The following is a 24,778-nucleotide window of genomic DNA, read 5'->3' as shown; positions in this document are numbered from 1 at the left end:
CAGTCAATTTTGGGAATTCCAATCCATCCAAATATAGAGTACCTGCGAGGCCCAACCTCTCTCCCCCTGCATATAATTGCTGATATAAATCCTTAAAAATATCTCGTATTTCAGAGTGACATAGTTTGCCAGCACGGTCCCTTAATGACACTACAATACGAGAGGCCTATTTCCGAGCTACAAGACGAGCCATCATCTTCTATCCTTTATTCCCAAATTTGTACAATTGGAATCTGTAGTAAGCCTGGGACTTTACCTCGCACTCGTAGGTTAGTGTATTAAGGGCCACCTGAGCCGACAAGAGCTCCTTTCTTAGGCGAACATTCGGCGTCTCCCCAAATCTCTTACGCAAGCTTCTCACTTGGGTCTCCAATCTCAAAATTTCTTTATCCCTAGTCTTTTTAAAATGACTAATGTAGCTAATCATCTCTCCCCGTGTTAGCCGCTTCCCAAAATGAGGTGGCACTAGCATGTTACTATTTTAACCATCTACAGAACATGATAGCATCCTATTTGCCACAGAAAACCTTTATCTCCTGGAAGAGGCCACCCCAGCCTGTGACCCCTCCCAATTGTCCCTTTTATGTTGTGTGTGTGAACTCCGCCACAAAATTTTGATGTATTCGTTCCTCCAGACCCAGTTACTACCAGTAACTTCCCCTTGAGTTTTCCTCCCTGATAAACTCCCTACCCCCTCTACTCACTGTTCCAATGGAACAAGTGACGTTCGACACCCCCCCTCACTAACTCCCCCCAAATATTATAACATGCATTTATTAATCCCTACTAAGAACTTATCTCCACCTTCCCCTCCTAATTCCCATGTACAAGGTGCCTAGTTATTCCCGGTGTATAATCCTGCATGTACAGTTGTTTCGTGTGAACCTTCCTCAAGTTCGACATAGCTTTCAGATATAAACAGTTTTCACCCTCTGCTCTCATTTAGTAGAATTTAAATCCAAAACATAACAAATTACCAACATCCCTCTGAGTTACCCCATTTTTAACAAACACCCTTTCTCCTCTTATTCACCCAAAATGTGGACCGATAAGCTCACAGAGCCTATAATCCTACTAAAAGAAAGATAGCTTCATGATAGCCCCCATATCTCCTTCCACTCAATCTATCCAACTTGTCATTACCATGTCTCCCATACTGAGTCCTCTCAAACTCTGATCAGTAAAAACTACAGTGAGACCTTTAAGAAATAACAACAATTCCTGTATCACAGTTATTGTAAGCAGTCAATAGGCCCTGCTGCTTTTACCCTTGGACAGTATAAACTATTCACCAAGCCTCTTATGTATTGCCAAAATAGCGCATCTCATTCAGGCTTGAGTCCAAGAGGCCCCACTGTATGCCTCAAACAGCAGCTTCTTTGTTAATATTTTCCCCCAATATATTCAGCCAATTCTTTTCTCCATGTGGGCAAATCGCCTCAATATTTCCTGCTGCCAGCAGATGTGCATTATAATAGCAGTAACCATGTTCCAGCACTGCTGCACCCAGGTCTTATATATCCACTTACTGCTACCGCCATCAAGTCTCAGGCTCCGATCCCAACATGAACTTCCCGATTGAGCAGCGTGTGGCATTACACTGTAGGTTCCATCAACAAGACATCTGCAAATTAAACCTAATTTCCAAGAAGAAAAAAATGGAAAGAAATAAAAGAAATTTTTTTTCTGCCCAGCGCTGCGTTTATAATACATTCGAAATCGACCATCTCTTCTGGGCCATCGAGACATGATCCCAACCTCTCAGAGTTGTAATCCAAATGATACAAAAGTCTTATAGATTGCAAGCTTCTGTGAAGTATGAACTCCACTCCGATGCTCTCAGATCATTCATCACCTTTCCTTAGAATTTGTTTCACAAATTGCTGTGCTGCTTATACTGTTTCATAGGTTTTAGTGGAAGATTGGTAGGTTACCTGGGTAAAGCAAAGCAAATTTTATCTTGTGCTGCACCAGCTGCGAACACACTGGCGAAAAGCTCCTTCTCTTCGCCGCCACTGCAGCTGAATAGTCTTGAAAGCAGAGAATTTTCTGTTTGTTGTAGCTCAGAGCCATACCTCCTCTCAAAGCTTGTAGAATAGCTGTTTTTTGAACAAAGTTAAGCAGATAGATCGCTACTCTTGGCCTGGTGGCACCAGGTCTCTGGGGTCCCACAGGGTGTGCCCACTCAGTTAACAAGGGGCCCATCTCCGCGCTCAGCTTCAGTTCTTTCACCAGCCAAGATTCTAAGAATGTACGAATTTCTCTGTCACTGATTTCCTCTGGAAGACCAACAAAACGGAAATTATTACGCCGAGATCTGTTCTCAAGATCTTCAATTTTCTCTGCTTGTGCCTCCACCAGCTTTTGAAGCTTAGTATAGTTCTCCTCCGCAACTCCCACTCGATCTTCCAGGGCCCCAGTACGTTGCTGATACACCACCAGATTTGCGTTTGTCGCAAAAAGAAAGAGACAACGGGCCAATCAGATGGTGGAGTTGGAGAGACGAATTAGAATGCTCAAGAGGCGGCTGAGTGAATGTCCCACAGCAGCGGGTAAACATGCTTTGGAGCGGGCTCAAGGGACACTCAATAGCTTATTTCAAGAGCAGGCGCAGAAAAACATCTTTTATCAAAGGTTCAGACTCTTTAAATATGGAAATAAGCCGGTTAAATTACTGGCAGATCTTACTAAGAGGTGGTCAGGTATATCTGTAATATCTGCTCTATATGACTCGGGGGGGGGGGGGGGGGGGAGGGTAGAGACAGATCAGAAGAAGCAGGAACAGATTTTTGCTCAGTTTTATAGGTCCCTATATAAGGCGGAGGGGGTGGGGGTCAGCAGGATGAAATGGAGGTCTTTTTGCGGGAGTGTAAGCTGCCAAAAATAACAGAGAAAGAGAGGGTAAGGTTAAACGAGCCTATTTCAGAGTCTGAGTTACAGAATGCTATTAAGAACCTTAAGTTACATAAATAGTGCGGGGCAGACTTATACGGTCTGTGCCAGAGCCAGTGGTGGGAGGCAGGACTGGAGGTTGGGAGGCGGGGATAGTGCTGGGCAGACGTATACGGTCTGTGTCAGAGCCGGTGGTGGGAGGCGGGGATAGTGCTGGGCAGACTTATAACGGTGTGTGCCCTAAAGAGCATAGGTACAAATCAAAGTAGGGTATACACAAAAAGTAGCACACATAAGTTGTCTTGTTTGGCAGACTGGATAGACCGTGCAGGTCTTTTTCTGCCGTCATCTACTATGTTATGTTACTATGATCTTGGCTCAATTGTGCCATGTTATGCTGCAGACCCTCCAGCTTAGTATCCAGGCTGTTTAGCTTTTTATCCAGTATTTCCTCCATAGCGCTCGTCACTTCTCCCACGATCTACGCCGCCCAAGTGGACCCAACTGACAAGCCCTGCGGGCTTGCCGGAGCCGCCATTTTGTTCTCCAGCGCTCTGCTTTTCTTTCTGACCTTCAGCATTTTAGCAGCCATACCTGTCAGCGATCTCAAATTCCGATCCAGTTCTGTATTGCTGCTGCTTGCCGACAGAATCTTCTCGAGGGCACCGCTCTCCTCGGGGATTTAACGGCGGGAATTGCAAGGAGGTACCTGGAGCGGGTCTAACAGCGACCGCTCTCATACATAGCGTCACGTGACTCCCAAATTCCAGAGTTTAATGACATGTTCAGTGAAGAAATATTTTCTCTGATTAGTTTTAAATTTATTACTTATTAGCTTCATTGCATGCCCCCTAGTCCTAGTATTTTTGGAAAGAGTAAACAAGTGATTCATGTCTACCCATTCCACTCCTCAGTATTTTATAGACCTCTATCATATCTCCCCTCATCTGTCTCTTTTCCAAGCTGATGAGCCCTAGCCCCTTTAGCCTTTCCTCATAGGGAAGTTATTCCATTCCATTTTCTTTGTACCTTTTCTAATTCCACTATATCTTTTTTGTGAGATGCGATGACCAGAACTTCACATAGTATTCGAGGTGTGGTTGCACTATGGAGCAATACAAAGGCATTATAACATTCTCATTTTTGCTTTCCATTCCTTTCCTAATAATATCGTAACATTCTATTTGCTTTCTTAGCCGCTGCTGCACACTGAGCAGAGGGTTTCAACATATTATCAGTGATGACACCTAGATCCCTTTCTTGGTCGGTGACTCCTAATGTGTGGAACCTTGCATGACGTAGCTATATTTTGGGTTCCTCTTTCCCACATGCATCACTTTGCACTTGCTCACATTAAACGTCATCTGCCATTTAGCCGCCCAGTCTCCCAGTCTCATAAGGTCCTCTTGTAATTTTTCACAATCCTCTTGCAACTTAACAACTTTGAATAACTTTGTGTCGTCAGCAAATTTAATTACCTCACTAGTTACTTCCATCTCTAGATTATTTATGAATATGTTAAAAAGCAGTGGTCTCAGCACAGACCCCTGGGGAACCCCACTAACTACCCTTCTTCATTGAGAATACTGACCATTTAACCCTACTCTTTGTTTTCTATCCTTTAACCAGTTTTTAATCCACAATAGGACACTATCGCCTATCCCATGACTCTCCAATTTCTTCTGAAGTCTTTCATGAGGTAGTTTGTCAAACGCCTTTTGAAAGTCCAGATACACAATATCAACTGGCTCGCCTTTATCCACATGTTTGTTCACACCTTCAAAGAAACGTATTGATTCTTTTCTTGCCCAAACTGATTATTAAAACCATGTTATGTACATATGTATAATGTCCATACTTTGTTTCCCACACATTGAGTTCAGTTCCTATTCTTTTCCTTTTTTCTTTTTACTTTCCTCTGTAATATCCCTTCAGATTAATGTTCAAGATTGTTTTTACCACATCTGTTAAAACATGGTATACCAATGTATTGTTCACTCATTAATTTGTAGTTCCCCTCCCCGTATTTCTCTTGTATCTCCGTCTGTGTTATATTACTGTTTTAATCTTCAGTAATGATATTGACCCTTAAAAGAAAAAGATCATCTTGTCGTACATCACTCCCAATCCGGATTTAGCAGTAACTATAGTACAGAAGCTATCCTTTGTTTAGTATTGCTAGCAAAGACATGGCTGAGTAAAGGGTGCCAAGTTTTATTAATTCAATGTGATCTGGCCTTAACATTTGATATGGTGGAACATAAGGTCTTATTATACTTGAGGATATTGGCATCGAGGGTGCAGTTCTGAATTGGTTCAAAGGTTTTTTTGACTTCACGTAGATATAGAGTGAAGATGAATAATTCCTTTTATTTATTTATTTATTATTTATTTATGGTTCATTTATACCCCACAGTTTCCCACAATTGCAGGCACAATGTGGCTTACATGAATTACAAAAGTAGAGAAGTACAACACATGAATTTTACAGCAGAATAAGGAGAGAACACTAACAACAATTAGGGTGACTAATAAGCAGAATTACTAATGGAGTAAGTTTTTTCAAAAAGGAACGTTTTCAACATCTTCTTGAAAAGGTGATGATCAGATTGAGATTTTAGGTTCAGAGGTAAAGCATTCCAAGCCTTCGGGCTGGAGTAGTGAAAAGTAGAGGCAAAAAGAAGCTTGTATTTGACACCCCGGCAAGACGGATGAAGTTGGAGATAGGTGCGGGCTGTGTTGATGGCATTTCTAGGTGGAAGGTCTATTAGAGGAATCATGTATTCCGGAGCTAGACCGTAGATAATTTTATGCGTTAAGGTGCAGAGCTTGAAAGCGATTCGCTCTCTAACTGGGAGCCAGTGCAGATTGAGACGTAGAGGTTGCGCGGGAACCATGCGCGATTTGCCCAGGATGAGTCTTGCAGCAGTGTCTTGGTCAAATGGTTGTGGAGTTATCCAAGGATCCCCTTTTTCGACTATTCTGTTTATTGTAAAGCTATTTTCCCTTGGGAGGACACTAGAAAGGAATGGAATAAAACACTTTATTTGTGCCAAAGACGTGACTCTATTTCTTCCTATTCCTAGTCCTGTGTTTGACATCAGAACACAAGTAGAACGTTGTAGAGAAATGTCTCTTCACAGGTTAAAAAAAAAGTTGAAAAGACTGAGATCTTTATTGCTGTTTTCCAATTTCAATCTCCATGTCATTAGAATTTGAATATTTATATGACCGATTTTTCTTTGATTTTGGAAATGAAGATCCTGGGAATAATACTGGATAGTACTCTTTCATTTGACAAATTTCCCATCTTGCCAAAAAAGTTTTTTTCTGTTTACAACATTTACGTCAAATTCGTAACTGTTTTGAATCTTCCCAATTCAAACTTTTGATACAAGCATTAATCTTTAAGCCAACTAGACTACTGTAACTCTCTGTATGAGTGTCGTAATTCTTTTCTTTTGAGAAAATTGCAGACATTGCAGAATGCAGCCGCCAGATTGGTTTACCCTGTGGAAAAATACGAGCATGTAACCCCTCTTTTGTTTAAAGCTCCTTGGTTGCGTATTTATGCTAGGATCATGTTTCAACTCTGTACAATGTTATTTAAGATATTTCATTGCTTAGCACCATCATACATGTGCTCTCTTATTAACCATCCTGCTATGGAAATACTCTTAAAATTACGAGATCCTCTTGTATTGCATTTTCCTTCTTCTAAAGGAGTTCGCTATCTGACAATTTTTAAATCATCTTTTCTGTATCTGTCTGCTAGTTTATGGAATTTGAATTAGCTTTTTAACATTGCAATTTTTAGTGTTATTTTAATATGCAAATTCTCACTGGGCTATTCCCAGTTTTCTTTGTTTTGTAATCCACAGCGAGCTGCCCAGGTTTTCGCAGAATATAAGCATTTGTCATGTCATTTGTGCTTCATTAGGCGTGCTTTAGCGCCTAATGCAGCTTTGTGAAAGGGCTCCTTTGGGTTCTGTGCTATGTATAATAATAATAGTAATAAGATGTTCTGGACTGTCAATTTTTCTGAGAGATAAATGTATGTAGGTGAGATGCACAGATTAAATGAAAGTATTTATGAGATAGACAATAAGGTTCATGTGTATAAGTGCTAAATGTAAGAGACAGTATATTCCTAGCACAGTAGCTGAGTTTTTATGGCTCTGATGTTTTTTTCTGATGGTCCTTCACATTAATATTTGTGTTACTTTATTTATTCTCCATTGTTGTGGATTTATAGGTTTTTCATACAGTATTATAAAATGTTATGAAATTATCCATTAAAAGGTGTATAACTCAAATGCTATTTAAAAATATTAAATTAGTCTATTTCATCTTAGGAAAGGTAGCTTGGAAGCTGTTCTCCTACTGAGGAATTTGTTTTCTTGCAGGTCTTGGACCATCAGCAGAACATCTGGTATTTGTTCAAGATGAAGTGGAGGATTCTGGAAATGATTTCCTGTCCAATGACAGCAATACACCATGGTTCCTTCGGGTTCAGGAATTAGCACATGACAGTTTGATTGCTGCCACTCGAGCACAATTGGCAAAAAATGCCAGAGCAAACAATGGTGGTATGTGATTGTTTTTGCTCATGTTTGTTGTGTTAATGAAACTTTTTTATATGTTTTTAAAGGAATGTTTTGTCAGAGGTTTTGCACGTTTTGAAGTAGGTGCATCTGTCTGTCTGAAGTCCATCAGTTTGTAAATCAAGGTGTGTGCATGTGGCCATGCATCCATACTGAAGTGGCCACATACACTTCATACAGAAAAGCCCAGCAGCTGAAAGGAGCAACAGAACCCTATTGCCGCCACCACTGCCCCTCATCTCTGACATCTTGGCAGTTTTGGATGTGGGAATGGGTGCATAGTATGAGTCCATTTCATGGCTGCTGATGCTGCTTTCTGTCTCAGACCTCATGTGGGATCTTGCCATGTACTTGTAACCTGGTTTGGTCACTGTTGCCAACAGCATGCTGGGCTTGATGGACAGGTCTGTCCCAGGATGGCAATGCTTATGTTCTTATGCTCATTATAACTGTGAGGAAGGAGTGGGAGAAATGAGTGCTGAGAAATATGGTAGATTGCCATTGCTTTTAGTGTGCACTGCTCAACTCATTTTCTGTGATTTGAAAAATAATGTTCTTGTTTTAAAATGTGTACATTTCTTCTTGGGTTTAGATGACACACTTAGAGGAGCATTTTCAATAAAATGTCTGTTCCTTGTCATCAAGCAGATGAATCCATTACTAATGGGTTGTGTCCATCAACCAGCAGGGGGAGATAGAGAGCACTGAAAAACCATAGTGCCTCATGGCAAGCTAACTCCATCTGCCTCTTCAGTATTCTCTATCTCCCCAGCAGGGTGGACGCAGCTTATTCAGCTCCTTCAAAAAATCTGCCTGGGGTGGTGCTTTGGGCAGTGGTAGTAGATTGTAAGCTCTTTGAGCAGGGACTGTCTTTCTTCTATGTTTGTGCAGCGCTGCATACGCCTTGTAGCGCTATAGAAATGCTAAATAGTAGTAGTAGGGTATTGGGGGCTATTGCAGCTCCACTTTGAAGGCACACATAGGTTCGCCCTTTCCCTGCCTTGCCCGGCCCCCGATGTGGATGTAGACACATAGGTTTACCCTGTCTCTGTCTTTTCCTACACTCTCCTTTGTGGATGCTGGCACATTGGTTAGTCCTTTCCCTGCCTTTCCCACTCTACTGATCCTCCGGAGTTGGAAATTTGCCTCTATTGCTGTTGCCTCTAACTTTCCTCACAGCGTAAAAAAAAACTAAAAAAGTCGCGTCGCGCTTTGGCGCTGCGATTCCAGAAAAGAGGTTTTCTTCTGATTGTGCAGCGTGACCGGAGCTCTGTGGACTCAGTCTGGTGAGGTAAGAGCATTTTGTAGCTCCTCCGGGGAGGGCCCGCAATCGTGACGATTTTGGCGTGAATCCGCCATTTTGAATTTTCCGCCATTTTCGGCGATGGCTGCAGAGGTTGTTAAGCGCTGTTCCCATTGTGGCAAGCGCAGATCCGCAGCAGGGCCCTGTAAATCGTGCTCTTCAGACATCAGGGCCGGCCTGAACATGGCGAGCAATGTTTCTTCCTCCTCAGTGGAGCTGGCAGCGGGCGCCATTTTGGACGCGCCACATGGCGTGACCCCCGCAGAAGCGGAGGGTTTTGAATCTGGAGGGGAGCCTCGTGTGGAGGCTAACGGGAGCTTCTATCCCCGGACTGGAACCGGGAGGCCAGGGTGAGCCCTTCTCCCCTGAGTTTGTGTTGCTGCTGCATAAAGCATTCATGTTAAAATGAGCTGTCCCGCAGGGGTCTCATTTTGCCCTGCTATCTGTTCACACGCCAGTGGAGCCCGGCCTCGGATTGCTGTCAGGCGCGTTTTCCCCTGACAGCTGGCCGCAAGACAAGCGCAGAAGGGTTAGTTCCCTTTCAGAGAGTGGCGCACCCCCCTTCTCCCCCCGTGGTCGGGATGTGAGGATTCTGAGGGGTCTGGCAGGCCCTCGTGGTCTGAAGAGCCAGAGGAAGGTGCAGGATTGCCACCGGATCCAGATGATTCTTCCGTGGTGAGGATTTTCCACCGCGATGAGATGCCAGCTCTTATTTCTGATGCCTTGCAGGTCCTCTCTATTGAAGATCCTGGGAGTGGCGAAGCCTCCTCTGGTAATCCGAGGATGGCAAGCACTAAGAAGCCTGCTCGAGCCTTTCCTTTGCATGACCATCCAAGAGCTTATTTCGGCTCAATGGGCTGACCCCGAGGGGCCTTTGAAAGTCGCCAGGGCAATGGGGCAATTATACCCTCTAAGTGAGGAGCATTTGACATGCCTAGCTGTGCCTAAAGTGGATGCCCTAGTCACGGCTGTGACAAAGAGAACTACCCTCCCAGTTGAAGGAGGAGTCGCCCTGAAGGACATGCAGGACCGACGCCTGGAATCAGCTCTGAAACGGTCGTTTGAAATTTCAGGCCTATCCTTACGGGCGTCTGCATGCAGCTGTTATGCTGCCCGAGCCTGCCTCGCTTGGTTGCAACAGGCAGTGGAACAGCCCGGGGATGGAGCGGAGCCCCTTATTGAGGTGGCACCGCGGATGGAGTCGGCCTTGTCTTTCTTGGCTGACGCCCTTTATGATCTGGTCAGAGCTTCGGCTAAACAGATGGCTATGGCGGTGGTGTTGGTGAAGTTGCCCTTCCAGGGCCTTCTCCTATTTGATGAGGAGTTGGAGAAAATTGTTAAAGGCCTGGGGGATGCTAAACCCCAGCGCTTACCCGAGGATAGGCCGAGGCCTCTCTCCAAGGGTCAGGCGGTTCCATTTACTTTATGGTGCCGCGAAAAGGAGGGTCTTTTCGGCCCATCCTCAACTTAAAAGAAGTCAACAAGTCTCTAAGAGTGCGGCATTTTCACATGGAAACCCTGTGCTCCGACATTGCGGCGGTACAGCCAGGAGAGTTTCTCACGTCTCTGGACCTGAAAGAAGCTTACTTGCACATTCCTATTTGGCCCCCGCACCAAAGATTTCTTCGTTTTGCGGTGATGAGAAAGCATTTCCAGTTTCGGGCCTTGCCTTTTGGCCTCGCCACAGCTCCCTGAACCTTTTCCAAGGTAATGGTGGTAGTAGCTGCTTTTCTCAGGTGCGAGGGTATTCGGGTTCACCCGTACCTAGACGACTGGCACATCAGAACGGACTCGACAGAGGAGAGTCATCAGATAACAGCCAGAGTGGTCTCAGTAATTCAATCTCTGGGCTGGGTCGTCAATATGGCCAAAAGTCACCTGACCCCCTCTCAATCTCTAGAATATTTGGGGGTCCGGTTCAACACAGCTTCGGGGTTTGTTTTTCTTCCCGAGCAAAGGCGGTGCAAGCTTCAGAACCAGGTCCGTCTGCTCCTAAGGATGCCTCGCCCCCACCCTTGGAACATTGTCCAGCTGTTAGGGTCGATGACGGCCACCTTGGAAGTGGTGCCCTAGGCGAGAGCGCACCTGAGACCTCTGCAGTGCTCCCTGCTTCAACGATGGTCTCCAATGTCTCAGGATTATCAGTGCAGACTCACATGGCTCCCTGCGGCCCGGCTCAGTATGGAGTGGTGGCTCTCAGACAGCATGATGCGGCGAGGAATGCCGCTAGTGCTCCACGATTGGTGCCTGGTGGTAACAGATGCCAGCCTGAAGGGCTGGGGTGCACATTGCCGGGGAAGTCATGCCCGAGGAGTCGGAGTGGTCCATCAGTCGCTTGGAGTTGAAAGCGATTTTCCAGGCTCTTCTGGCTTTTCACTCGACCCTGTAAGGATTGGCTGTCAGAGTTCTGTCGGACAACTCGACAGCAGTGGCCTACATAAATTGACAAGGCGGCACTCAGTGCAGAGCACTGGCCGCGCAGGCCATGCAGATTTGCCACTGGGCCGAGCTACATCTGCAGTTTCTGTCAGCAGCTCACATTGCAGGTCAGAGCAACGTGCAAGCCGATTATCTAAGCAGGCATCAAATCGACCCAGCGGAGTGGGAACTGGCAGACAAAGTGTTTCTTCAGATCTGTGCCAAGTGGGGGACGCCCGTAGCGGATCTCATGGCCTCAAGCGCAAATGCCAAAGTCTCATGCTTTTACAGCAGACGGAGAGATCCTTTCTCGGCAGGGTTGGATGCCTTGGCTCAACCCTGGCCTCAGGGCCTCCTGTATGTGTTCCCTCCGTGGCCCTTGATAGGGCGAGTACTCCTGCGGATTCGGCTACATCAAGGAGAGGTGGTTCTCATTGCCCCGGATTGGCCCAGGAGGCCGTGGTATGCGGACCTCCGGCGGATGCTGGTAAAGGCTCCCCTACCTTTGCCTCTGGTACTGAATCTGTTGTCTCAGGGACCGGTGACCATGGAGGACGCCTGCCGCTTTGGTCTTATGGCATGGCTATTGAGAGGTCGCAATTGAGAGACAAGGGTTATTCCAGTAAAGTCATTTCCACTCTCCTACAGGCCCGCAAGCATTCCACTTCCGTGGCTTATGCCTGGATTTGGCGCCAGTTTGAGGCTTGGTGTGCTGCTAAAGCGATTACACTTATGCGGGCTTCTGTCTCGCCGATACTTGACTTTTTGCAGGATGGTTTACAAAAAGGCCTTGCCTATAATTCCCTGCGTGTTCAAGTGGCAGCCTTAGCATGTTTTCAGGGGAAGGTCGCTGGCCTTTCCCTGTCTGCTTATCTGGATGTGGCATGGTTTCTTAGAGGGGTGCTTCGGCTCCGTCCTCCCGTGCGGGCTCCGTGTCCGGCCTGGAACCTGGGGTTAGTTTTATATTTCAACGTTTTTTATTGATGTACCACGTCAAACAAAACCAATAAAGTCAAACATTTTGTAAACATTCAGTCATGTCATAATTGTACATATGCATCTAGTCTAACATTATCATCATTATTTTACATCCTTTCCTCCCCCTTCCCCCCCCCCCCAACCTCCCCTTTATTTTACTCCTTTACCTTTATCTACTTATTTCATGGTAATTATACTAGCAATATCTATTACAGGTCTTAACCGGTCCAAAATCCGGAGCAAATATCTGCTGGATGTCTCGCTATCTAGGACGTATCCAATTTGTTAAGCACTGCACTTCTAGCCTTGTGGGGGAGATTTTGTAAATATTTAGACCATATATTAACAAAGATCTTTCTTTTCTTTGGGTTACCGTAAGCCTCCCAGGCCTCCCAGAGCATTAGCTCATGGAACCTATTTCTCCAGTACCAAAAGGAGGGTGGCTCAGCCTGCAGCCAATGTCTGAGTATACATTTTTTCCCCACTGCATGGGCCTTACACAAGAATAACTCCTGATTTTTGTCTGAGATCCCATAAGCATTGCTTTTATTCAAAAGCACTCCCCTCCAGGAGGGAAGCAGCATATGTCCCAATAGTTGTTCAAGATATTTCTGTAACATTTTCCAAAAGTGTTTTATTCGATCAGATTGCCAAAATGCATGCAAAAAAGTGTTATTATCTCTATGACACTTAGGACATTGAGCATCAAATATCCATCCTGCCCTTACTGTTTGTGATTGTGATATGTACCCCCTGTGAATTACCCTGTATTGACTCTCCTGCAGCTCCGCCCCTCCCACTTGTCTTGGTATATCTTTTATCAATTTTGCAAAATTTATTCCTTTCAGCTCATATCCCAAGTCTTTGCTCCATGTCTTTTCAAGTATCTCATAGGCATGGGGGGGGGGCTAAGGGACTCCAATACTTTATGTAAACTCGATATTGACACCTGTCCGTGTGCATCCCCTTTCAAAAAATCTCGAAGCCTAGAGCCCAACCTTGTGCCTAGTGCATCTTGGTCCATACTGAACCAATAGTGATGCAATTGTCGATATGTGTAATAATCTTTAGTGGCTAAAGAGAATCTCTGCTGCATGGCCGGAAAACTGTACAGAACACCCTCTTCTTTCATTAAATGTTCTAGCAAAGTAATCCCCTGTGCCGACCATCTATCAAATAAACCCTTCTCCAGCCCCAGTGGAAAGTCCCCATTCCCTCGCAATGGGAGCTGGTCACTAATATTGGGGTTATATTTCCAAGACTGCATAAGAAATCTCCAAGCACTTCTCAGAGGTTGAAGCAATATGCTGTTCCGAATGCTAAGTGGTAAGCTTTTTGTTTTTGCTTGTAATAAGAAATTAAAATGCCAAGGCCTAAATAGTGCCTGCTCCCAACTTGTTCATTTGCTAAGGTTCTATTACCCTATTAATTTCCCGTTGTCTCTTTCCATTGTTCCATTGTTCTTTTCCTTGTCCTATTCCCTAACGATACCTTGACTCTGCTTTCGCTGAAATTCTCACAATGTAATCCATAACTGAATTGTAACAAATCGTATTTCCATTATTTACAATGTATTGTAAGCCACACTGAGCCCGCAAATAGGTGGGAAAATGTGGGATACAAATGCAATAAAATAAATAAATAAAATAAAAATAAGTGGGGTATGTTGATTTGTGTTAAACAGCCAATCCCTAAGATGTCTCAGAAGGCATGCCTGATTGTATCGTTTAATACAAGGTAATCCTAGCCCATCCCTACCTGGGGTTAGTTTTAAAGGCCCTTCAGTGTTCGCCCTTCGAGCTGCTAAGGCGAGCTTCAGAGAAGGATGTGACCCTAAAGACGGTCTTTTTGGTGGCCATTACTTCGGCGAGATGGGTGTCTGAGCTCCAGGCGCTGTCCTGTCGAGACCCTTTTCTGCAATTTTCAGAGTCCGGAGTTATGGTGCGTACGGTGCCTTCCTTCCTGCCTAAGGTGGTTTCAGCGTTTCACCTAAACCAGCCTATTTTCCTGCCTTCCTTTTCCAGAGAGGAGTTTCCGGAAGACTTTGGACAATTGCACCTCCTAGATGTGCGAAGGGCTCTGTTGCAGTATCTGTTTGTGTCAAATGCTTTTAGGACCTCTGATCATCTTTTTGTCCTGTTATCAGGTCCGCGCAGAGAGTCTCCAGCGTCTAAAGCCACTATTTTATTTTTTATTTTTTACATTTGTACCCCCCCCCCCCCCCGCGCTTTCATGCCAGGCTCAATGCGGCTTACATATACAGGTACTTATTTGTATAACCCGTTGGCTCAAGGACGCTATTTTTTCAGCCTATCTGCTGTCTGGGTGGCCTTCACCTGAAGCCTTCAAGGCATACTCCACAAGAGCGATTTCCTCTTCTTGGGCTGAAACTGGAGCACTCTCTCTTCAAGAGATATGCAGTGCAGCGACATGGGGCTTCTAAGCTTTCATTTGCCCGACATTACAGGCTGGATGTGGCTGCCAGGAGAGACGTGCATTTTAGAGCACAAGTGCTGGCGCGTGGCTTGGCTTGTTCCCACCCTATCTAGGAATTGCTTTGATACATCCCATTCGTAATGTATTCATCTGCTTGATGACAAGGAAGGGAAAATTAGGTTCTTACCTTGGTAATTTTCTTTCCTTTAATCATTGCAGATGAATCCATGAGCCCTCCCTCAGTGATTCATTGTGTGATTGATGTTGGTTTATGTTCCGTTTTTCCTGTAGATATGTTCCCTCATTGGGAGAAGTTGGAAAACAGTCTTCAGGATTTCTGTTCTTCTACAGGAGGTTGAGTTCGTCCCTCCTTTGTGTTATTGCTCCTGTTCTGGGGCGTTCATCTGCTGTGAGGAAAGTTCATGTTATGCTACTTTGCGGTGTAACACTGCTTTGGAAGCTTCAAATACTGAAGAGCCAGATGGAGCTAGCTGGCCATGAGGCACTATGGTTTTTCAGTGCTCTCTATCTCCCCCTGCTGGTTGATGGACACAGCCCATTCGTAATGGATTCATCTGCTATGACTAAAGGAAAGAAAATTACCAAGGTAAGAATCTAATTTTCCCATTTTTGGACATTTTGCTAGAAATGCCCTAAAATCAAGTGGTGAACATAGCTATTTTTGAACCTGAAAAAGGTCTTTCATTTTGGTTTCATTCAAGTTGAAGTGGAGGATTCTGGAAATGATTTTCTGTCCAATGGCAACACTGACAGTAATACACCATGGTTCCTTCGGGTTCAGGAATTAGCACAGGCGTTTTGTGCTCAGTTTGTTTGTCTTTTGGGACCATTTTGGGAAATAAACCGTCCAAGAGAAAAACACCCAAAAACCAGCCATTGGAATGACTAGGGCCATTATTCTTAGTAGACTGGCCACACATTCCAAAGCAATGGTGCCAAAACAGAGACGGCTGAACCATAGAAAAATGAAGCTGAGAGGAAGTGACGTCATTCTCAGTAATGGCCGTTTGAGATCTCAGCTCCTCACTCCCCATTTCTAATCAGTCATATGAATCTAAGCCATCAGCCGAGCAATTGAATTTTCTATTAGCAGCCAAAGACTCATAAGTACATAAGTAATGCCACACTGGGAAAAGACCAAGGGTCCATCGAGCCCAGCATCCTGTCCACGACAGTGGCCAATACAGGCCAAGGGCACCTGGCAAGCTTCCCAAACGTACAAACATTCTATACATGTTATTCCTGGAATTGTGGGCTTTTCCCAAGTCCATTTAGTAGCGGTTTATGGACTTGTCCTTTAGGAAACCGTCTAATCCCTTTTTAAACTCTGCCAAGCTAACCACCTTCACCACGTTCTCCAGAAATGAATTCCAGAGTTTAATTATGCGTTGGGTGAAGAAAAACTTTCTCCGATTTGTTTTAAATTTACTACACTGCAGTTTCATCGCATGCCCCCTAGTCCTAGTATTTTTGGAAAGCGTGAACAGACGCTTCACATCCACCTGTTCCACTCCACTCCTTATTTTATATACCTCTATCATGTCTCCCCTCAGCCTTCTCTTCTCCAAGCTGAAAAGCCCTAGCCTCCTTAGACTTTCTTCATAGGGAAGTTGTCCCATCCTCGCTATCATTTTGGTCGCCCTTCGCTGCACCTTTTTCCAATTTCACTATATCTTTCTTGAGATGCGGCGACCAGAATTGAACACAATACTCAAGGTGCGGTCGCACCATGGAGCTATATAACAGCATTATGACATCCTCACACCTGTTTTCCATACCTTTCCTAATAATACCCAACATTCTATTCGCTTTCCTAGCCTCAGCAGCACACTGAGCAGAAGGTGTCAGTGTATTATTGATGACGACACCCAGATCCCTTTCTTGGTCCATAACTCCTAACATGGAACCTTGCATGATGTAACTATAATTTGGGTTCTTTTTTCCCCACATGCATCACCTCGCACTTGCTCATATTAAACGTCATCTGCCATTTAGCCGCCCAGTCTCCCAGTCTCATAAGGTCCTTCTGTAATTTTTCACAATCCTGTCGCGAGTTAACGACTTTGAATAACTTTGTGTCATCAGCAAATTTAATTACCTCGCTAGTTACTCCCATGTCTAAATCATTTATAAATATATTAAAAAGCAGCGGTCCTAGCACAGACCCCTGAGGAACCCCACTAACTAGCCTTCTCCATTGTGAATACTGCCCATTTAACCCCACTCTGTTTCCTATCCTTCAACCAGTTTTTAATCCACAATAGGACATTTCCTCCTATCCTATGACCTTCCAATTTCCTCTGTAGCCTTTCATGAGGTACCTTGTCAAACGCCTTTTGAAAATCCAGATACACAATATCAACCGGCTCCCCTTTGTCCACATGTTTGTTTACTCCTTCAAAGAATTGAAGTAAATTGGTCAGGCAAGATTTCCCCACACAAAAGCCGTGCTGACTCGGTCTCAGAATCCATGTCCTTGGATGTGCTCTGTAATTTTGTTTTTAATAATAGTCTCTACCATTTTCCCCGGCACCGACGTCAGAATCACCGGTCTATAATTTCCCGGATCTCCCCTGGAATCTTTTTTAAAAAAATCGGCGTTACATTGGCCACCCTCCAATCTTCCGGTACCACGTTCGATTTTAAGGATAAATTGCATATCACTAGCAGTAGCTCCGCAAGCACATTTTTCAGTTCTATCAGTACTCTAGGATGAATACCATCCAGTCCAGGAGATTTGCTACTCTTCAGTTTGCTGAACTGCCCCATTACGTCCTCCAGGTTTACCGTGAAGTCAGTAAGTTTCTCCGACTTGTCCGCTTGAAATACCATTCCTCTTTTAAACCCAATCTTTAAGTTACCAAGCACAGAATAAAATAATGTCACCTACAGAAATGTCCTTTCCTCTCAGAACTTCTCAGAAAGAAAGTTAAGTGGGACCTTTTCTCTATATAGTTTGGATTCTAAGGAGACTGTTTCAAAGAAACCCTTTTAAGTAGAGGAGTGTGGTAGCCGTGTTAGTCCACTCTTAAGGTTATCAATAGAAATCAAACAAAATAAAACATGGAAAAGAAATTAAGATGATACCTTTTTTTATTGGACATAACTTAATACATTTCTTGATTAGCTTTCAAAGGTTGCCCTTCTTCGTCAGATCGGAAATAAGCAAATGTGCTAGCTGACAGTGTATATAAGTGAAAACATTCAAGCATTACTATGACAGTCTGAAACCCTTTGAAAGTAGCCCAGTAATCAGATTTCCTTTAGTAACCTTTGCAAATATTCTACTTCCTCACACCTTAATTAACACCTGATTCATTCAGGTCAGTAGCAGTGCTGCCTCTCCGGCAGGCAAGAACAGAAAATAAATTTCTTTTAGGACTGTTTAAGCCTTGCTACTATTTTTTTATACTCTTGGCTGTTAAATTTCTATTTCTAGAGAAAGTTTCAGTTTAAAACTATGAGGGAAAGGGTTATACAATATGGAAACTAGTTAATAAATCTTGCTTCTCTCTTATTTTTTTTTTTTTTTTTTGTATCTTGCAGATGTGGACAATTGGGTTAAGGTTAAGTTCATTTTGAGGATATTTTACTACATTTTTATATTGGATTCTTTAACAGTTAGAACATATATATTTTTTTTATTTTTTCCTTTTAAGATCAGTTTTGTTGTGGTTTATTTGGAAAATAATCTATATACAGCTAAATATCTAGGTAGGAGTTCCTCTCTTGTGGTTTTATCTGCATTAGGTTTAATTCCCTTTGTTTTAATTTATTTATTTTTTAAGATGACTTTTATAGGATGTTTTGGTATTATGTATTTATGTTATATTTACATATATTAGAATATATTGTTATATTTGTTTAAATGGTTTTCAGGCTTGGATGTCTCAAGTATATTGTTTTATAGTTTTATCTTTCATCTTTTTATGTTATGGTTTATTTTTTATGTTTATATTCATTGCGTTTATTTTTGTAGGCCCCCCCACCCCCGAGGCAGCCCTATTTGGCCGAAACACGAGCCGTGTTGTGTCTTTGTGAAGATTAAATGAAATATCTTTTTTGGACACCATTTGTGCAAGGGGGGTTTTTTGGTCTTCTCCATTGCTGTGTGCTTGCTGTGCTCTATCCATGGAGGTTGGTTCTTCTGTGCTTGTGACTGGTATCTCTCCCACATCTTCTTAAGTGAAAACTGAAACAAAGAATTAATTTAATCTCTCCGCTATGGCCTTTTCTTCCCTAAGTGCCCCATTTACCCTTGGGCATTAGCGGTCCAACTGATTTTTTTTACCGGCTTCTTGCTTCTAATATACCAAAAAGTTTTTTTTTACCGTTGAGGTAACCAAGGGAACTTTGTAAGTCTAAGTTCTTTGAAAATGATCCCCTACATATTTTTGCCTTCAACACAATCTTCTTTTCAGAGTTTCTGTTTGCCTTCCTTATCAGCACTTTACATTTGACTTTCCATTCCTTATGCTGTTTCTTATTATTTTCAGTCAGATCCTTCTTCCATTTTCTGAAGGATTTTCTTTTAGCCCTAATAATAACTTCCTTCTCCTCACTTTTTATCCATGCCGGCTGTCGTTTGGCCTTCCTTCCTCCTTTTTAGTACATGGAATATATCTGGTCTGGTATTTTTGAATAGTGATGTAAATTTTTTATCTCTACAGCTTCTCTTCTAAGTTTTTTTTTTTTTTTTTTTTTTTTACCATTCTCCACGTTTTATCATAGTCTCCTTTTTGAAAGTTAAATTCTAAAGTACTGGATTTCCTGTGTGTACTTACTCCACAGATTATATCAAATCTGATCATGTTATGATCACTGTTGTCAAGCGGCCCCGGCACCATTACCTACTGCACCAGATCATGTGCTCCATCCACTAAGGGCTAGGTTTAGAATTGTTCCTCCTCCTCCTCCTTAAAGCAGTCCTTGATTTTCATCAAGGAATTTTATCTCCCTAGCATGCTCCTGCCCACACGTAACTGGCAGATAAACACAAGTCCTCCATGTATTTTATGACAGCCTCTCTATCTTTTATTTCTTATATTTTATTTTCTGTTGATACATATCACCTTGTATTCGTGTGACGAGTGGACAACTTATAAATTAAGTCAATTTTAGAGATTTTTAAAGCTTATCTAAAGGAAACGAAGAGTTTTTGAGACCGCTAGTCTGTGAGTGTGTATATATAATAAAAAATTTTTAATGTCCTATACACATGATAATTTCAAGATTTGTCAGGAGGGACTTGAGGAGAGGGATGGAATTGGAATTTTTGGATTCATGCATATGTGGATACAGACACATACGAATATACAAACCAGAAAGTAGGCTCTTGGACAGAACTTGAATTATCAGGCTCCTTGTTTGGTAATACTGCTTCTTTAGATACCTGACACAGGGATAAAGACAGGAGGTTTTACTTGATGAAAGTACCTCTGCACCTGTGGCAGTATGGGAAATCATGTTGAAGCACAAAAGTTCTGTCCACATTTCCATTATTTTGGAACTTGTTTGTGTCTGACAGTTTTATAAATGTCACTTGAGCTAGAACAGAGAAGGCTTGATAATAAATATCACAAAATAAATATGTTTTTGCTGTTCTTTTTTTCAGGTGAAAATGTGCAGAACTGTATAGGTGATGGACACTTGAAAGATCAAAATCCTGTTTTACACCCCTCAAAGTCTGAGAAAAAACTACAGTGCACATTTGAGGGTTGTCATAGAACATTTGTGTGGCCAGCACATCTTAAATATCACCTAAAAACTCACAGGTGGGCAGTGCCAATTCAGGGCAACCTCAAATAACGATGAGAACTCTCATGCAACAATAAAAGTTCCATTTTGCGTAGGGGCTGGATTTGAGAAGTGGGATGGCCAGATTGGAGCGTTCATATTTCCTTGATATGGTTTTGATATATTTTTTTTAATTAGAGACATAAAAAAATGGGGAATTAAGGACAACCCCCTTCCCAAGCTGTGACCCAAACAAGTACTTTTTTCAAGCCTGTTCTGCCCCAGAACATATGAAATATGTTATAGGAAAATTGTTGTAAATCTAAGTGTATTTCCATTGTAAAATGGGAAAAATACACATGAATTTTCAGCCCTATCTAGCCGTGTCCTCTTGAAGTCTTTTGGTTAATATTCAACCGGTGGCGGTCAGATAGGTAGGTCCAGGAGGGAGGTCAGATGATGCTCATAGGAGTGGGAGGTGTTTAGGGGAGCGGGGGGGGGGGGGAGGCAGGAGGGAAGTGGCAGTGAGCTTCGGGTCACCACTGACAGCAGTGCAGGTGCTGCTGATATTCCAAGTCCAGCACCCACATAGATAAAGTTAGGACTGAATATTGCTAGCATTCTCATGGCTCCCAGCTTCTCCCCAACTCTACCTCCAGAAAGCCTTTTTCCTGCCCAAATTTAATATACTACTACTACTAATAATAATTTCTATAGTGCTACTGGATGTACGGAGTTCCCCAGGATCTCTGCTCACTGTTCTAACTATTAGTCTACTTCTCCATTCTGGTTAGTGCTTAAGAGTATCGATCCCTTTGCATCATATGTGTACCTAGTGGCTTTTTGAAATGAGAACGGCATTTTAGAAAGGTTGTCCTGGTCAGGACATCTCAAGTTCAACTATTATTTTAAAACAGGAGCTGCCAACATAGAGGCTGTTATAAAACACATTGAGAACTGGATATTTATCTGCCGATTACATGTGACAGGAGCATCTGTTTTAGAATCATAAATGCCTAAAATATCAACAGTTCAGAATGGACACACAAAAGTTTGTTGAAATTTCAACATAAACTCTTTTGTTATCCAGTTTAGAATTATTAATGTTTACATTTCCCAAAACTGCTGATTTTGCTGGGGTGGGGGGATTAAAGGGGCGCCCTTAGTGCCTCCTATGGAATGCTGCTCAACAGGAGTCCTTTCCTGAAACCTAGACATCCCGGGTAGCAGGTGTAAATCCTGATATCAGTCTTTTTGGACACAGATGTGTATCCACTTGTGAAATGGAGGATACACACTTATTTTTTAGGCCTGCCCCTGTTCCTGCTCAACACATGCCCAGACAGTGCCCCGTTGCCAGATGGATGCTTTTTTAGTTTTAGACATGTATATCTCTAATATCAGGATTTAGATATTTATTCCACCTGGATGTCTAAATGCCGGTTTATGCATGTATAAAACACGAGTGGCACTCCTGACATATGCATCATAGCCAATCTTAACATGTGCAGATGCTTCTAAAATGATCTTGTGTGCACATAGTGTGTGTGGATAACTTCTTAATTTTGTTGCATAAATACAGGTGATGTTTATTACACTGTGTGGATAGATAATGTATATGCTCTCAGTATGGGATTAAATTTTCAGACTTCTATTTCTAAAACATGTTCTGTATGCAGTAGATGGCTCTTATAGAGGTAGCACAAGCTTATGCCTACATTTATGTGATTTATGCATAGACATTTCTAAGGGTGTTTTTTTGGTAGAGCTGGGGTTTGTTTTAATTTAGCGGTTCAGAGACCCCTAGGTTCTGTCTGGTACTGGAGCTCAGCTGTCCAGTGGCAGAGAGAACCCCCAAGAAGGCTGACTCCATCTCTGAATAGCACCAGTACTGGTGTAATCAAGAAGTTGTGAAGTTCTAAAAGGAATTGCCACTGAGAGAGACATCAGGTCTAAGGGACCCACACTAGCAAGGAAAATATACCAGCCTTATGACAAACTGGATTTAGGCTACAGGTTATACATACAATACAGCGAAAGAAAGCAAAAGCATTTATACTTACAGCCTTTGATCATTAAGTGAAGTCCACAGAACATCATTTGGGATGAGGAGTTTATTTGCCAAGATACAAGTCAAATCAGTGATTGACAACAGGCATGTACAATCAATTAATTATAGGAATATAATAATCCAGCTGCAAACAGGTGTTAATTAGTTCCTAATCTTTTATAAAACCATTATGTGAGAAACTACACTGGCACCCACTCAAGGAACGTATCACTTTTAAAGTGTGCACCTTAGTCCACAAAATCATCCACGGAGAAGCCCCTGCATACATGTCTGATTTAATAGACCTGCCACCCAGAAACGCTAAAAGATCATCCCGAACTCTCCTCAATCTCCACTTCCCTAAGTGCAAAGGCATAAAATACAAAGTACTGCACTCGTCAACCTTCTCTTATATGAGCACGCGATTCTGGAATGCACTGCCGCGCAGCCTGAAAGTGACCTACGAACTGACCAACTTCCGCAAACTACTGAAGACTCATCTCTTTGAGAAAACTTATTGCAAAGATCAAAACACATGAAGTCCATACACACTAATAGAAATGCATCAGTTCCCTTCACTCGTATTTTCACCACACTTAAAAACTCTACCCTCTTGTTATTGTCTTATTGCCCTATCAATTCCCCATTGTTACATTCCATTGTTCTGTCCCCCAAATGATCTTGTGACTTTGATTTTGTCTTCCCATAACTCTTCACAATGTAACCCATAATCATACTGTAACAATTTGTATTTACATCATTCACAATATATTGTAAGCCACACTGAGCCCACAAATAGGTGGGAAAATGTGGGATACAAATGCAATAAATAAATATAAATAAATAATTTCTTTTACCAATTAAAGGTTTTACAAGGGAAAGCAATTAGGTAATTTGTCAATTCTGCTGGTTACATTGGTTTCCCTTGGGGAGAGAGAGTGCCAACCCTTCTCTCTAGCTTAAACCAGGAAATACCCTGATTTTTATAGGTGCCCTCAGGATATGGATAATATGACAGTAGATATACCTGATTGGATCTATACTAATGTCATGGTTACCACTGATTGGCTCATGCTAATGAGTAGCTTTTATCTTGCTAACATGGTTTTGTCTTTAGCTCGCTTGACCACAAATCTTAAGCAAGACCATGGCTGACCACAATGTCACTCTGTCCTTTGGACCCCCACCCTTGTGTTTCCTGTTGTTCTCTGCAGTGCTCCAACACTGGGAGTTCAAGCAAGAGCCACACAGGCCTGTAAGCTTTTCCCTCATTTTAGAGCCTGAACCAAAGTCTAGGCAGGGGACCAAGGCTCATAGCTGTAGCATTTTTATACATCTCCCCCTTTTGAAGGCCTTTAGGAAAGGGCTTCAACAATATATGGTTTGACAACTTATAGTAGGCCAAGTCAATCATCTAGGCCTTATGTTCACACCTCAGAACAATATGACTAGTACCCTGATCGAAGGCTGTCTTAGGTTGGGACACTTAGTTCTCCTTACCCGTCATGGCCAAACGATCTTTCTGAGCACCAGGGAGGTGGACAGTGAGTATAAGTATAAGAGACATTATTAAGGGGAGTCTTTGTGTTCAAGATTGCCAGTGATGTAGCTATGAATAGGCTGAGGGCAACAATTAGGGCTTCTATCACAGAGTAACATGGTAGTAACATTTTCTGTAGGTACATAAATCTTCAAAGGAAGAAATTGGGATTTGTAATACCTATCTAAGTATCTAGCAAGTTTGGAAGCATGCTAGCTCCCTCGGGCAAATTTGAAAGTGCAAACTTTCCATTATTGCTATCATTCCAGAGTAGCTCAATCACTCCCATGGTACCATAGCAATCAGTGTTAAAATTTAAACAACAGCATGTTGAACTAAAGAATCTAAAAAGAATCTTTTGTATTTACAACATGGGGAACAATGAGAGAAAGGTATATGTCAACATATAGGACACCATTTAGTAGGATAGGTTGCATATATGCATACATGGTATAATTAATCCAGCCAATAGATCATTATGGATTTAAAGTCAGCTGCAACCTAATTGAGTATTTTAAAATCTGGCATGCCCCCCTAGGAACTCTAATAGAGTTTCTCCTTGGAGAGGGCTAGAGGTGATGGGAATAACTACTTGGACTAAGGCAAACTGGCCTTGTCAGTATGAAGGCAGGGTTGGATAGGACTAACCTAAAGATGCATTGGGTAGGTAAGTGTTAAAGTACATGTCAAAGGTTAATTATGCCTAAATGAAAGTACACAGGAAATTAAATCTAAAGACAATAAGATTTGAATTACAAATGTCCTGCAATGGAAACTGTGTCATTAGCAACATAAATTAG

The 24,778-nt window shown here is 42.7% G+C and overlaps 1 protein-coding gene across 1 annotated transcript in view; it reads left to right on the top strand.

Moving 5' to 3' along the window:
- Positions 1-24,778, top strand: part of ZNF410 (zinc finger protein 410) — a 225,783-nt gene that overhangs the window by 60,429 nt on the left and 140,576 nt on the right. Inside the window, exons 4-5 of the mRNA XM_030214204.1 lie at positions 7,299-7,481; positions 20,267-20,426. Coding sequence (XP_030070064.1) covers positions 7,299-7,481; positions 20,267-20,426 — 343 coding nt within the window. The remainder of the gene's footprint in view (positions 1-7,298; positions 7,482-20,266; positions 20,427-24,778) is intronic.

Source organism: Microcaecilia unicolor, chromosome 9, assembly GCF_901765095.1.
Source record: "Microcaecilia unicolor chromosome 9, aMicUni1.1, whole genome shotgun sequence".
In the NCBI taxonomy this organism is placed as follows: domain Eukaryota; kingdom Metazoa; phylum Chordata; class Amphibia; order Gymnophiona; family Siphonopidae; genus Microcaecilia; species Microcaecilia unicolor.
The sequence above is the reverse complement of the archived record's forward strand: the minus strand, read 5'-3'. Positions and strand labels throughout refer to the sequence as shown.